A 16,647-nucleotide genomic window follows, 5' to 3' on the forward strand; every position below is an offset into this window, starting at 1 on the left:
AGCCATTCCAGGCTTCTATAAAATGAAAATAGCATGGCTTTTTCCCTCATAGATAAAGAATACTTTATATCTTCATTATATTCTGCTAGAGCACACAAGTGTCTCTACTTTGGAAAATTCATGCTTGGTTTTACATGCCATTCCTAGCATTACATAATGAGGCAGCAGGTTGGACACCAGGTACCCCTAACCACTTCTATTTCTCTTCTCACTATGCATGAATGGCTTCTATTAACAGTAGAAAAATTAATATGTAGGAAATATTATAAAGAAATAAAAGGACTATTTAATGGGTTATAAATGTATTGTCTATTTTCTTCCTACACTGGCACCTTGTATGCACCCTCAATAGAAATAAAGAGTGTACAGTTGCATATAATCTGAAAATTGTGGTATTTAAATTGGATGGTATGTATTTATTTTTAAGACCTTCCTATCACAGCTTAACAAATAAAAATAAACCTTGTCTGGATAATGAGAGAAAAGTAGGCACAAGTTATAAAAGTAGTAATTCTTTAAGTTTTTCCCCCACTTTTTTAGCCTTGCATCTAAATCCTGTGTTATGTTGACAGATCTGGGAAATTTTAGTGGCCGGACAAGAAGTGCAGTCTCTGTGAGGGAAGGCCAGGGGGTTGTTCTGATGTGCTCTCCTCCGCCTCATTCACCAGGTACAGTAGGATCCCATTCTGTATTGCTGCTGCTCTTTTTTACTATATGCTCATTCTTTTAGACAGTGTATTGACTAGGAAACATTCCAGGTGAAATATGCATGACTTTTTTGAAATGTATCAGAGTATCAGCTGAGTAATTAAAAATCATATACTCTAAATACCACCGGACAGAAGACTGCTCTCCTATGACAAGATTATTTTATTGCCATTCAAACTGTTGATTGTTGTGGCTATGTCTCTGCCTACACTGGGGTTGTGAGGAGTGACTGAGTATATTCTCTCAAGTTTGTGGAGGGAGTGGAGATATAGATAACTTAAGTCTCCAAGGAATTTCTGGATGCTGAAAGCAGGGTCTCACAGGACCCTGAATTTAGCTATTGTCAAGATAAGCTTGTTTTTAGTTTTTAAGGAAGTGTAAACTTTAAGTCATTAAGGCAGCCATAAACTTTTTGGCAAGTGTTACATGCTGCAGGTCTCTGACATCTATCAATGGGCCGCAGGCTGAATGGGAATTCAATTTAAACCACATTTTTCTTGCTTTTGTTTCCTTCATCATTAATAATTGAGTAAATAAATAAAAATGTGATATCTGATTGAGACCAGTAAGAGTAACACCAGATGGTTGCTATTGTATATATGTCATAAGAAATATTAGAATGGGGGTACATGGCTGGCTCAGTTTGAGGAGCCTCCATACTGTTTACCATAGTGGCTGCCTCAGTTTTCATTCCCACCAACAGTGTAAGAGGTGTTCCCCTTTCTCTACATCCTTGCCAACACCTGTTATTTTCTATGTCGGTAATTTTAGCCATTCTGACGGGTGTGAGGTGAGATCTCATTGTAGTTTTGATTTGTATTTCTCTGATGGTGACGAGTGATGTTGAACATCTCTCCATGTGTCTTTTAGCCTTCTGAATGTCTTCTTTGGAAAAAGTTCTGTTCCAGTCTTCTCTCCATTTTTTAACTGGATTATTTGTTTTCTAGGTGTTGAGTTTGATAAGTTCTTTATAGATTTTGGATAATAACACTTTATCATTTTTGTCATTTGCAAATATTTTTCCCATTCTGAAGGTTGTCTTTTAACTTTGTTGATTGTTTCCTTCACTGTGAAGAAGATTTTTATCTTGATAAGTCCCAATAGTTCATTTTTGCTTTTGTTTCTTTTGCCTCAGGAGATGTATGTAGTAAGAAGTTGCTACATCCCATGTCAAAGAGGTTACTGCCTGTGTTCTCTAGAATTTTGATGGTTTCCTGTCTCACTTTTAGGTCTTTCATTCTAAATGTGTATGTGTAGGAATTTTATTTTGAATTTATTTTTGTGTATGATGTAGAAAAGTGGTCTACTTTCATTATTTTGCATGTTGCTGTTCAGTTTTCCCAACATCATTTGTTGAAGAGACTGTATTTTTCCCATTGGATATTCTTTCTTGCTTTGTCAAAGATTAGTTGACCATATAGTTGTGGGTCCATTTCTGGGTTTTCTTTTCTATCCTATTGATCTCTGTGTTTATTTTTGTACCAATATCATACCATCTTGACCATACCACTGCAGCTTTCGAATATACCTTGAAGTCAGGAATTATGATGCATCCAGATTTACTTTTCTTTTTCAAGATTGCTTTGTCAATTCTGGGTCTTTTGTGGTCCCATACAAATTATAGGATTGTTTGTTCTAGGTCTGTGAAAAATGCTGATGGTATTTTGATAGGGATTGCATAAATGTATAGATTGCTTTGGATAGTTTAAACATTTTAACAATATTAATTCTTCCAGTACATGATGTTTTTCCATTTCTTTGCGTCCTCTTCAGTTTCTTTCATCAGTGTTCTAGAGTTCAGAGTACAGATATTTTACTGCTTTGCTTAAGTTGATTCCTAGGTATTTTATGGGTTTTGGTGCAGTTATAACTTGGATCAATTACTTGATTTCTCTTTCTCCTGATTTATTATTGGTGTATAGAAATATAATAGATTTCTGCGCTTTGATTTTCTTTCCTGTGACTATTGAATTCATGTATCAGTTCATGTATGAATTCATGTATCAATATTTTGGTAGAATCCTTGGGTTTTCTACATAGAGTATTATGTCATGTGTAAATAATGAAATTACTTCTTCCTTGCTGCTTTGGATGCCTTTCATTTCTTTTTGTTGTCTGATTGCTGAGGCTAGGACTTCCAGTACTATGTTAGATAACAATGATGAAAGTGTATATCCTTGTCTTTTTTCTTGATCTTAAAGGAAAAGCTCAGTTTTTCCCCATTAAGGATTATATTAGCTGTGGGTTTTTCATATGTGACCTTTATGATGTTGAGATATGTTCCCTCTAATCCTACTTTGTTGACTGTTTTATTAAGAGTGGATGCTGTACTTTGTCAGATGCTCTTTCTGCATCTATTGAAAGGATCATATGGTTCTCATCCTTTCTTTGATTAATGTGGTGTATCACATTGATTTGCAAATATTGAACCCAGGAATATATCCCATATAGTATGGATGGTGGTGAATGATTGTATTAATGTACTGTTGGATTTGATTTGCTAATATTTTACTGAGAACTTTGCATCCATATTCATCAGAGACATTGGCCTATAATTCTGTGTTTTTAGTGGGGTCTTTGGTTTTGTAATCAAGCTAATGCTGGCCTCATAGAATGAGTTTGGAAGTTTTCTTTCTATTTCTAGTTTTTGGAACAGTTTGAGAAGAATAGGCATTCACTCCTCTTTAAATGTTTGGTAGAATTCTCCTGGAAAGCCATCTGGCCCTGGACTTCTGTTTGTTGGAAGAGTTTGGATTACTGATTCAATTTCTTTGCTAGTTATGGGTCTGTTCAGTTTTTCTATTTCTTCCTGTTTCAGTTTTGGTAGTTTATATTTTTCTAGGAATGTATCCATTTCTTCCAGATTACCCATTTTTTGGCCTGTAATTTTTCATGATATTCTCCTATAATTGTTTGCATTTATGTGGTATTGGTTGTGATCCTTGTCAGTAATTATTTTATTTATTTAGTTCCTTTATCTTCTTTTTGGTAAGCATGGCTAGGGCTTTAAAATTTTTATTAATTCTTTCAAAAACCAGGTCCTAATTTCATTGCTGTGTTCTGTTTTTGTTTGTTTGTTTCTATATCATTTATTTCTACTCTGATCTTTATTATTTCTCTTCTTCTGTTGCCTTTAGGCTTCATTTGTTGTTGTTGTTGTTGTTGTTGTTGTTGTTTATAGCTCCTATAGGTGTTACATATTTGGGTTACATATTTGAGATTTTTCTTGCTTCCTTAGGTAGGCCTGTATTGATATATACTTTCCTCTTATGACTGCTTTTACTGCATTCCAAAGGTTTTGGATTGTCTTGTTTTCATTTTCATTTGTGTGTGTGTGTATATATATATATATATATACATATATATATATATATATATGCATATATATGTATATGCACACATTATACACACACACATACATATATTTTCTATATAGAATATATGTATTTCTTCTTTAATTTCCTGGTTGACCCACTCATTCTTCATTAGGGTGTTCTTTAACCTCCATGTATTTGTGGTCTTCCCAAATTTTTTTTTTCTTGTGGATGACCTCAAGTTTTGTAGCATTGTGGTCAGAAATTATGCATGGTATGATCTCAATCTTCTTTTACTTGGTAACGCCTGATTTGTGACCCAGTATGTGATCTATTCTGGCGAATGTCCCATGTGCACTTAAGATTGTGTATTCTGGTGCTTTAGGATGAAATATTCTGAATATATCTGTTAAGTCCATCTGGTCCAGTGTGTCATTCAAATTCATTGTTGTCTTGTTGATTTTCTGCTTAGATGACCTGTCCATTGATGTAAGTGGGGTGGTAAAATCCCATACTATTATTGTATCAATTATTTCCTTTTTTCAAATTTTTTTAATGTTTATTTATTTTTGAAATAGAGAGAGACAGAGCATGAACGGGGGAGGGTCAGAGAGAGGGAGACACAGAATCTGAAACAGGCTCCAGGCTCTGAGCTGTCAGCACAGATCTCACGGACCGCGAGATCATGACCTGAGCCGGAAGTCGGACGCTTAACCAACTGAGCCACCCAGGTGCCCCTCAATTATTTCCTTTATGTTTGTTATTGTTTTGTATATTTGAGTTGGGGGCATAGACATTTACAATTGTTACATCTTGTTGTACAGACCCCTTTATTATGATATAGTGCCCTTCTTTTCATCTCTTGTTACAGTCTTTTGTTTAAAATCTCATTTGTCTGACAAAAGTATGTCTACTTCTGGCTTTCTATTAGCACAATAAATGTTTCTTCATCCTTTCTCTTTCAATCTGAAGGTGTCTTTAGGTCGAAAATGAGTCTCTTGTAGGTGGCATATAGATGGGTCTTGTTTTTTTGATCCATTCTGATGCCCAGTATCTTTTGATTGGAGCATTTAGTCCATTTACATACAGAGTGATTATTGATAAATATGAATTTAGAGTCATTGTGTTACTTTTCAAATCGTTTTTTTCTGGAGATTTTGTCTGTTCCTTTCTAGTTTTTAATCACTTTGGGTTTTCTCTCCCATTCAAAGAGTCTCCTTAATATTTATTGCAGGGTTGGTTTAGTGGTCATGAACTCCTTTAGTTTTTGTTTTTCTGGGAAACTCTTTATGTCTCCTTGTTTTCTGAAAGATAGCCTTGCTGGATAAAGTATTCTTGGCTACATATTTTTCCCATTCTCATGCTGAATGTATCATGCCACTCCCTTCTGGTGGCTGTGAAATTTCTATGGAGAGATTGTCTGCTAGCCTTTTTTTGTCTTCCCTTGTAAGTTAACGACTTCTTTTCTCTTGTTGCTTTTAGACTTTTTTCTTTATCTCTATATTTTGCAAATTTAACTATGCTCTGTCTTGGTGTTGGCCTGCTTTTGTTGATTTTGATGGGAGTTTTCCGTGCTTCCTGGACTTTGGTGTCTCTTTCTTTCTCCATATTAGGTAAGTTTTCAACTATAATTTCTTCAAATAAACTTTCTTCCCCCTTTTCTCTGACAGTTATTATGTTTGATAGAGTCACTGAGTTCCCTAAGTCTATTCTCGTGTTCCATAATTCTTCGTTCTCTCTTTTGTTCAGCTTTATTATTTTCCATTATTTTAGTTTCTACATCACTTTTTTCCTTCCTCCGATTCTTCCATACTTGTGGGTAATATGTCCAGTCAGTTTCACATCTTGGTTATAGCATTTTTTTTTTTTTATTTTGGCCTAACTAGTTGTTAGATTTTTTTTTATCTCTGCATTAAGGGATTCCCTCATATCTTCTATTCTTTTCTCAAACCCAGTTAGTATCCTTATGATTGTTGCTTTAAATTATCCCTCAAGCAATTATATTTGGATTAGATTCCTAGCTGTGACCTTTCCTTGTTCTTTCTTTTGGTATGAATTTCCTCATCTTGGAATTTTGTCTAGGTCTGCCTTCTGTGTGTTAGAAAAGCCTATTATTTTTCATGTTCCTTAATGTAATGGCTTTATGAAGAAGAGGCCATATACTTTCCAGGGTCTGGTCCTTCAGGAAGTGTCTCTGGTGTATGCTTTGTGCTCTCTGCTGTTGTGTTTGGCTGTTCTTTCCCTCAGGTCAGTCCACTGCAGAGTTTCTCCTTGCCTGCATTGGTGAGAGTTTGGCCTTGTTCAGAGGGTGGTGAGTTTTATCTAGGTGTGCTCTGATCTGCTTGCTGAAAGAAACCTGACACTATTTCCTAGATAGCTGAAGCTTTGCAGAATTCTATGGTCAGTAGATATGTGTGTGGAGGGAACTTGTGTTGGTCTTCTAGAGGAGGTGTCTACTACCCTGGTTCTCTTCACACTTGCCCTAGAAAAGCAGCACCTGCTGAGTGCAGTAGGTGGAGCTTTGTGTAAGCAGTTTAGATCACCACTATTGGTGCTGTTCTGCTCACTGAAGTCAGCTTATGCCAGGGGTGAGGAAGAGAAATAGTGCCAGCCCTATCTCCCATCCTGGATAGGGGAGTTCAAACCCATAGCTGTCTGGGAAGCCTTTCCAGAGTAACAATCTCCCCCTCACGTTTCCCAGGCTTCTCTCAGATCCCTCCCTCACCCTGACTGTGTCTAGGCCATCTGGCCACCTGGCAATACAGTACACCTGTGTTCTCTCCCAGGGAGGTTGGCTAAGTTTCAAAACTACAAACTTGCAGGAATCTGGCCTCGTGGGGACCTATGCTGGGGAGGGTCTCTCCATGCTGGGACTAATGCTGGTTTGTTCCACAAGGGCTGTTGCACCAAAGCACAAGGGAATGGATTTGAGAGTAAAGTGCAGCAAAGAGCCAGTGTCCAGGTTAGCCTCCTCCAGAAGCCATCTCTGCACCTATGTTAAGGGGAAAGGGATAGTAGTGGCACCCATTAGCTCTTTTGTCCCCAGAGAGGCAATGCCACCTCACCCAGATCCATTCCAAGAAGGGGGGGACCACCTCTCCCAGTGAGTGCCGGAGATCCTCAGATCTCACCATCAACTACTGGGCTATTTTCCCTCCTTCTACAGGAGCACTATAACACCTACTGTGCTCCATACCAGCCATGATACAGACCTCTAAAATTCTAGTCTTTTAGCTCAGCTCCTTATAAAATCTCACAAGAATCAGACCCTCTCATTTTCCTAGTCCATGTCTTAGGGAAAGTGTTTTCCTTTTGTGATTCTCCTTGTGTTCCCCTCTCTCTCTTTCTTCTTTCTCCGTATCAGGACTCCCCCCCTCTGCGGCATCTGTCATCTTTTTCTCCTTTCCTTCTTCAATTCTCACCTTCACACTTTCTAATTCCCTTTATGTGGCCTCTTCTCTCCCACTAGTTGTGCATTTTGTTCCATCAGTCTTCAGATTGATTTCTTGGGTATTCAGAATTATTTGATATTTATTCAGTTGTTTTTGAGGCAAACCCAGGCAAACCTTCCTACTACTTCACCATCTTACTTCCCAACCATTTTATCATAATGTTGTTATGTTAAGTAAAATATTGGAGGTAAAAGTTTACTGATATTTTTCTCTACTCCTACAAGATTATATGTTCTTTAGGGTACAAAATTTAGCACACCTAACAGCAGACATTCATTAAATTCATGTTAAATAACTAAATAAGTTTGCTTATTCTAACAGTTGAGTTTTATAGTGCTTTAGACAGTTTCTATCAGCATCATGCTGTTAGTTTATTACAACCCATATTTATTACAGATATTTGGGTGACCTAATTCAAATATTAATATTTCAAAGTATAGCAGCTACTATAATGCAGTAGTGCTACATAAAATTACAAAACATTACGTTCCACAGAAGATTAAATAGTATTCAGAATAAGCCCAAAGATACATGTTCTCATTACCTTAAACAGATGTACAATGCACATTTTTTGTGTGACGTAAAGTAAAAGCTAGGATTGATTTTTTTTTTTTGCAAAATATCTGTTACTTCCCAAGTGAACAATATTAACTCCTGTCAGTAACATCTGTGAATGAAAACATCTTGATTGGATACTGAAGTAGTTATTCATCTATGAGAAAATAAATATAAATTTTTTTCTGGATTGTTAACCACACCAGCTGAAAAGTATTTTGGTTGCTAAAAAAAAACAACCAAGAGGGGCGCCTGGGTGGCGCAGTCGGTTAAGCGTCCGACTTCAGCCAGGTCACGATCTCACGGTGCGTGAGTTCGAGCCCCGCGTCGGGCTCTGGGCTGATGGCTCAGAGCCTGGAGCCTGTTTCCGATTCTGTGTCTCCCTCTCTCTCTGCCCCTCGCCCGTTCATGCTCTGTCTCTCTCTGACCCAAAAATAAATAAACGTTGAAAAAAAAATAAAAAAAAAAAAAAACAAAAAACAAAAACAAAACAACCAAGAGGCGCCTGGTTGGCTCACTCGGTTAAGTGTCCAACTTTGGTTCAGGTCATGATCTCGCAGTTCAAGCCCCACATCAGGCTCTGTGCTGACAGCTCAGAGCCCGGGGCCTGCTTCAGATTCTGTGTCTCCCTCTCTCTCTGACCCTCCGCCATTCATGCTCTGTCTCACTCTGTCTCAAAAATAAATAAATGTTAAAAAAAATTTTTTAAAAAAGAATAAAAAAAAAAAACAACCAAAAAAAAAACAAAAAACCTCTGTAAGTTTAGTAATTTTGAAACTCAGGGTTGTATTGTAAAGTAAAGATCTTATTAAATTATGTGGGATTGCGTCCCAGACAGAATAAGTCCCCAGTCTTTGATATATCAGCTTTCTTGAAATTCCAAATCATGGACACAGGTCCAACTCTCTCAAACATGCTCTCCATGCCAACCAGTCCCTCTACCATTACTCTTTTGATCACATGTCACTCATGAGGAATGCTAGTGCTGAACTGGTCTCAGAGAAAAGGATAATAAAACCATAATAATTGATTACCAAAGAAGCACCAAGGAAAGTGGATTAAGGCATTATGAGAAGATTTATAGACAAAAAATTATTTTCTTTGTTCCTACTATGTGTTTTCAGCCATCATAGACTATAGCTGAATTTAGAAAATAAATGAGCTATAGAAAAGCCTATATCTGAGCATACATAAAACACAGGAGCATAATGCACTTGGTTGTCCTTTTAATACTTTCTAATTTTAATCTTGTTGTAACATAATTTATTCAATTAAAAAAAATACTCAAACAGCAGTTGACACTGGAGGATTAAGGGCCCCCCCTGGTCCTGACCCAGATGCTAAACCCTAGGAACACTTCAATGCCCCATAGGCCTGAGACTCCTTCCCTATGAAGTATTGGTTATGATAGATCTAAGGAACCCTTCAGTTCTCCTGTCTAAGCTGTAACATTTTAGCTGAAATGTTTTCTATTAAAGAAAAAAAAGAGTTTTTGTTTTCTCTAGATTGAATACATTTTTACTTCACTGTAATTTAAAACAGGTAGGTTCACCAGCCTCAAACCCATGGAGGGAACTGATATTGTACAAGTAAACAAATAAGAAAAATAATAATGTTTATTTACTTATTTAGAGAGAGAGAGAGAGAGAGAGAGAGAGCGAGCTAGAATTCCAAGCAGGCTCTGCACTATGTGTGCAGAGCCCAACAAATTTAGAGAGCCCCAGCAAATTTAGAGAACATAAATACATGCCCCCCCCAAACAGTGTGATGAAGAAATATGAGATAGTCTCTGCTTTCAAAGAGTATACTAACCATAATATTTCACCTGGGATTTGGACTCAGACAGCCAGGGATTCCCATCCTAGCTCTGAAACTTTCTATTGGCTTTATTTGTTAAATGAAGCCTTATCTTAGCTATAAAGAAGGAATAATAAAAATTGCCTCAAAGAATTGTAGCAAGAATTAAGAAATAGTTTATGTAATGCAATTAGCCCAATGCTTGGAGGATAGTGAGCATTAAATTCATTTTTGTCTTGAAGATCTGTCTTAAAGAATCCTCTTTAAAACACAATTTCTATGAGAGAAGTGACACCTTAAATCATTATCTGCTGGGGCGCCTGGGTGGCGCGGTCGGTTAAGTGTCCGACTTCAGCCAGGTCACGATCTCGCGGTCCGTGAGTTCGAGCCCCGCGTCGGGGCTCTGGGCTGATGGCTCAGAGCCTGGAGCCTGTTTCCGATTCTGTGTCTCCCTCTCTCTCTGCCCCTCCCCCGTTCATGCTCTGTCTCTCTCTGTCCCAAAAAATAAATAAATGTTGAAAAAAAAAAATCATTATCTGCTAACATTAATTACCATTTGGCATGGCTTAGTTGACATCAAACTGACAAAAGGCAATTGTAAGATGAGGAGGGGCACTTGGAAATGTGAATCTGAAGGTCTGAGAAGTGAAAGAGATCACTGAAAGGAAAAATGAATCCTGACAATAAAGTAAAAGGACACTAGGTATCATTGCTATCTTCAGAGAGCCTATTTATCCTAGGATTGCTGGTACCAGAAATTATCTCCTTAGGGCACATCTATATAAAATGGGAACAGAAATTTTACAAAAGTGAAAATGAAATATTTTGGTTGATACTTTTTTATTAAAAAATTACATATTACATTATAAAATCTGTCTCATAACTTTAAAATTCTGAAATAACCATAACTATTAGGAAAAAAACCTCAAGTGTTTTTGGCATTCTTTTTCCTATAAAATAGTAAGATAGGTTGTCACTCCATGCTTCATATTTAACTTTGTGCCAAGATCACAAGTAAGTCTGTTTTTTTTTTTTTTTTTTTTTTTTTTATGTTTACTTATTTTGAGACAGAGAGAGATAGCGTATGAGCGGGGGAGGGACAGAAAGGGAGACACAAAATGTGAAGCAGGTTCCATGCTCTGAGCTGTCAACACACAGCCCTAAGTGGGGCTTGAACCCACAAGCCATGAGATTGTGACCTGAGCCAAAGTTGGATGCTCAATCAACTGCTCCACCCTGGCACCCCTCATAACAAGTAATTCTTAAAAAGTAATTGGCTCGAAAATATTTGATAAGTTCAACAATTTTCTCAAGACTTCTCAATTATTTCCAGTCACTATTATGTTGAAACATGTGGAGTCCATATTCTTGCAGTTTCTGGTACTTCATCATATCTTCATTGATTAGTAAATAAGGTCTAATGAAAGGAGACACTTTTCAAACGTATCTTCATTAACTTTGTGACAGCCACAATTTTGCAAAATGTGCAGTTTCACTTTGCAATATATTAGTGTTGTATTCTAATGTGTTATAAATAACTGACCAAAAAGAGATTAGCAAGATGGAAAAAGATAGATCAAGTACCTAAAATGTTGTGATTAATTTTAAAAGTTACCAATCTGTCTTTATTGTCATGGGATTATGATTTTTCTGTCCTAAAAAAATCTTGTAATCAAGTAGACTTGAGTTAAATTATTAGGACTCAGGGAATTCTATTATTAAATTCTGAAGAGGGTCAACTATGTCATTAGGATAAAGATTAGGAATGAAAACCAATTTTTTATATTTTCCATGTAGTGTCTTATTTAATCTTTATCCCTGCTTTGTAAGTTTATTATTGTTACCTTCATTATACAAATGGGGATTTTGTGCTCAGAAGTAACTTGTCCAAAGTTTTACATCTAATAAATAAAATGCCAGAGATTCGGGCTTGTGTAACTCTAAGCCCAATGTCCTTTTGACTATATCATATGGTCTTTCCACAACATCATTGTGAAATTTTATTGGAAATTCATTTTCTGTCTACAGAAGCCACTGGTTAACATGTTTATTACATTAATTCAAATGAATTAGTAATTTCATCAATTACTTTTATTGACTTGGCCAAATTGTTAGCTGAGTTAAATATTCTGTACTGCCAAAATCAAGTGTATAAATAATACATGAAAATAAATTATGTGTATGTAAACATTTTAATATTTTTACCATGTCTCTATCTCAACAGTAATTTAAAAGGCAGACAGAACAGGTGAATATTCAAGTACATTGAATAAAATGATAAAGAAATGAGAAATTTTTATTTTTTTATTATTCATGTTTTCCTATGTGAGTATTAAAATAATAATACAATTTTTATACCCTTAAATTACACACAAAAATACTGTTTCAACCCAAAGTACGTTATCTGGTGAAGTATTTGTTACAAAAGGTTTAATTAGTTTCTGAACTTGGTGCTTATCAACAGGTACAAATTGACATTCCCTTAAAATTTTCACAAATCTGTTTTAAAGTATATGCCTTTATTCTTTTCTTGCATGAACTATTCTTTGTTTCAATATGTCCTCTAGATGTCACTGGAAAGGAAAATTCAATGTGTTTTAGAGTATTTGGTTTTTTAACTGTATCTGACAAAATTTATACACAAAAAGCCAAATATCAGAAAGCAAACACTTCAACCTGAGTTTGTTGCAGAATATTTAGGCACAGCAGAAAAGATTTAGAAACTGAAATAACCCTGATCTTGTTCCCTATATTTGTTTGGGATTTCTACATGCTAAACTTGAGTTTATTTAATTATGTTTGGTTATTTAATTGGATTTGACCACATATTCCCAATTTGTTAACATAGTCTATTTTTCCCCTCTCTATGAGATACTCTACACAGAAGATGTGAGAAACAGTGGTTCAGGAGAGCAAGCGGCTTACTCCTTTAGTTTGGACAAGGCAGTAGAACAGTCAGTGAAATTAGTGTGACAAAATACAGCCACGTTAGATTAAATTAATGAGTTTATAAATTTAAGGCCTTACATTTTTTGAAAAATTTAATACTCCTTTTTTTAAAATTTTTTTAAATACTTTAAATTCATTTTGAGGTAGAGATAGAGAGAGTACGAGTAGCAGAGGGACCGACAGAGACCGAGAGAGAGACTCCCAAGCAGGCTCCTCCTGTCAGCGCAGAGCAGGGGTCAAACTCAGGAACCATGAGATCATAACCTGAGCCAAAATCAAGAGGTGGATGCCCAACTGAAGGAGACACCCAGGCATCCCAATACTCCCCCCTCCCCGCTTTTTTTTCACATTCTGTGATGTACCAAAGAAATTTTACCTTCTCATTGACTCTGACCCAATAAAGGAAGATGGTAAAAAGAAACACATAATGGAGTCAGATAGCTGGATGTGAATCCCCATTATACTAATTGCTAGAAAGTTGGTTCAGAAGGGAAGGAATAAAATTTACCCTAGCTTCAGTTTCTACCCTTGAAAAACGGTAAAATAAGAGCCTTGAAATTATAGAATATTTTAAAACAAAATAATATATTAGTATTATTTTCCCCAAACTTCTTCTCAGGTAATTAAACAATATAATAGATCTTTGAGAGAAACAGACAACCATCACATTGATTCAAAAAAGAAAAGCCAAGGAAAACAAAAGCAGATGCCAGCTTTAGATGAAGACTCTTTAGCACAGAAAATAATAGTTAAGCAACAATGACAAAGTCCAGTTCTTTTCTTTCTTCTCTGGGAAATCTTACTATTCTTTGTTCATACTACATTTAGCTCACTCAACTAAGCACGACTTTTCAAAGTTGAATTCCTCTCAGTCAGGGGTTAGCAGCCTTTTTGTATTAATAGCCAACTAGTAAATATTTTTTTTTTTTTTTACTTTATGTTCCATATGATCTCTGTCACAGCTACTCAACTCTGCTTCTGTAGCATAAAAGTAGCCACAGATAGGACAAAAATGTATGAGGCTACCCATGCTGTAATAAAGCATTATTTGTGGCATATAATTATAGCATTTGAAATCCATATACTTTTCATTAATCTCTTCCATTTTTCTCAGATATTCAAATATATAAAATCTATTTCTAGCTCATGATCCATAAAGAAGCATGCAGAAAACCAAAATTATCTTCCCAGGCCTTTTTTTTTTAAAGATAATATCACTTTTCCCCTAATTCTTTGTGACCCTTCCTTCTTTTTACAATATCTATGCTGGTATGGGGGCAGGGAATGAAAATACATAATAACATCATCATCATCATCATCATCATCATCATACATTATTAGCACTTCTCGGTTGCACATGTTACAAACCTAACTCAAAATAGCTTAAGCTTAATCCAAACAGGGAATGTATTGGAGGATTTGACTCTGTCATTTACCAGTAGAGTGACCTTGGGGAAATAATATAGTCTGCTTTTTCATAATTCCTTATTTTCAAATTTGCACCTATATGTGGTAGTTGAAAAGTGTCAATGAGATAACATATGTATGGTGCTTAACATAGTGCCTACTGCATTGTAAATATTCCATAACTTAGTGATTGTGATGATACTTCCTTTACTTTATCTTTTTATAATCAACTAAGAAAAGATTCATTCTTTTCTTGCCTATACCTTATCAGTATTCTTACGTGCCTACAAATTTTCCTCTCTTGTCTGATTCCTATCACATACTCCACTGCATGAAAGTCATTTCTGACATCTTTCTTACTTTATATGGACAGCTGAGGCAGTCTTTGCCTCTTTGTATCTTTTATATGTCTGCAAACATGGTCTTGAATGTATCAGGTGCTCAATAGATACAGCTAACTAACCTTAAACCAGTTTATAAGGCTAGTTAAAAACACCCATCTTCAATACCTCATTTCTGCATTTTTCAGAAGGTAAATTATCATTCTTTATTATTTTATTTTCAAGAAATGCAGTGATGTTGTTACTTAATCATATTTAACATAAATCTTACTGTAGAAAAATACAAATAAATAGACAGTGTTGTCATCATTTTAGGAATTTTGGCTAATGCTCTTAATTGGAAAATTTGAGTCATTAATACTTTTTCTCTTTATTTTATATCACTTACTAAATATAGATTACTTTAATTAGGTATATTAATGTATACATTAATAAAGTTAATTAACATATAATGAACATCAACATTTTTGTGTACAATTCAATGAGCTTTAAGAATACAGAATGGAGTGGCACCTGGGTGGCTCAGTCATTTGAGCATCTGACTCTTGATTTCAGCTCAGGTCATGACGTCACAGTTGTGGGATCAAGCCCCAGGTCTTCAGGCTCAGTGCTGACACCGCAAGTCTCTGCTTGGGATTCTCTTTCTCTCTTTTTCTCTCTTTCTGTTCCTCCTCCCTCATGATCATGCTCTCTCTCTCCCTCTTTCTCTAAACAAACAAACAAACAAACAAACAAACATTAAAAAAGGGTAAAGAGTGAAGTTATGTAACCACATTCATAATTTTGACAGAATATTTCCATCTTCATAAGAAGTTCCCTGATGTTTCTTTATAGTCAATTTCCTCCTCCAACTCTCACCCCTGACAGTCATTGATCTGCTGTCTATTCTTAAATTTTGTGTTCTCCAAACATCATTTTAAAGAAAATCATATAGCATGTCATATCTTGAGCGTGGCTTCTTTCATTGAACATAGTGTTTTTAAGATTCATCCATGTTACTGAATCAGTAGCTCATTTTGATTGTTGGATATCCCATTATCATAAAGTACCATGGTTTATTTATCCATTCACCAGTTGATTATGGGCTGTTTTAAAATTTAGATTATTGTGAATAAATTTTCTGTGAACATTAGAATATAAATCTTTGAGTGAATAATATACGTTTTGTGTGATTTTTAATTTTATATTGCAAGTATATACATAATATACATTTTCTTCATGAACATAAATTGATTTTAGTATTTATATTTGTGCAGCTCTGTGAAATTCTTGTTCCTACTCTTGTTATGTTGCTATCATTTTATGTTTGAAAAAAATATCATTTTATTTAATGCTAATATCTATTGTTTGCTTCTTTTTGTAATGCCATGTACATTTTTCTTTTCTGTACATACGTAGTCTTTATAGCACACATATTTATATTTTCTTCTTTTCATGGTTAAGATTCCTTCCATTTCTACTTGGGAAAAAGTGGAGGGTGATTAATGTTAATGCCACTTAACTGATCATACCAATAACAGTGGCACTGTGTATTACATTAGTTTCAGGTGTAAAAGTGAGTGATTTGACAAGTTAATTCATTATGCTGTGTTCACCACAAATATAGCTACTATCTGTCCCATTACATAGCTATTACATTATCATTGACTATTCCTTACATTCTCCTTTTTTATTCCTGTGACTTACTCCTTCCATATGGAAGGCCTGTATCTCCCTCTCCCCTTCACCCATTTTGCCCCACCCTCCTCCAATCTGGCAACCATTAGTTTGTGTTCATAGTTCTGATTCTGCTTTTTGTTTATTATTTTTTTTGGAGGGGGTTCCATTTATGAGTGGAATCATATGGTAGTTTTCTTTCTCAGTCTGATTTATTTCACTTAGCATAATACCTTCCAGGTGCATCTATGTTGTCTCAAATGGCATGATCTCATCATTTTTATGGCTGTTTAATACTGCATTGTGTATATATACCACATTTTCCTTAACCATTCATCTTTTTTTTTTTTTTTTTTTTTTTTTTTTTTTTTTTTTTTTAAACGTTTATTTATTTTTGGGACAGAGAGAGACAGAGCATGAACGGGGGAGGAGCAGAGAGAGAGGGAGACACAGAATCGGAAACAGGCT

At 35.5% G+C, this 16,647-nt stretch overlaps 1 protein-coding gene across 3 annotated transcripts in view; it reads left to right on the top strand.

Moving 5' to 3' along the window:
- The window catches only part of CNTN5 (contactin 5), a 1,391,028-nt gene that overhangs the window by 922,653 nt on the left and 451,728 nt on the right, over window positions 1-16,647 (top strand). For all 3 annotated transcript variants that reach the window (XM_086678621.1, XM_086678620.1, XM_086678619.1), the window contains one exon: window positions 573-668. In XM_086678621.1, coding sequence (XP_086534747.1) covers window positions 573-668 — 96 coding nt within the window. The remainder of the gene's footprint in view (window positions 1-572; window positions 669-16,647) is intronic.

This window comes from Puma concolor, chromosome D1 (genome assembly GCF_028749965.1).
Source record: "Puma concolor isolate L17-30 chromosome D1, mPumCon1.1.hap2, whole genome shotgun sequence".
Taxonomy (NCBI): Eukaryota; Metazoa; Chordata; class Mammalia; order Carnivora; family Felidae; genus Puma; species Puma concolor.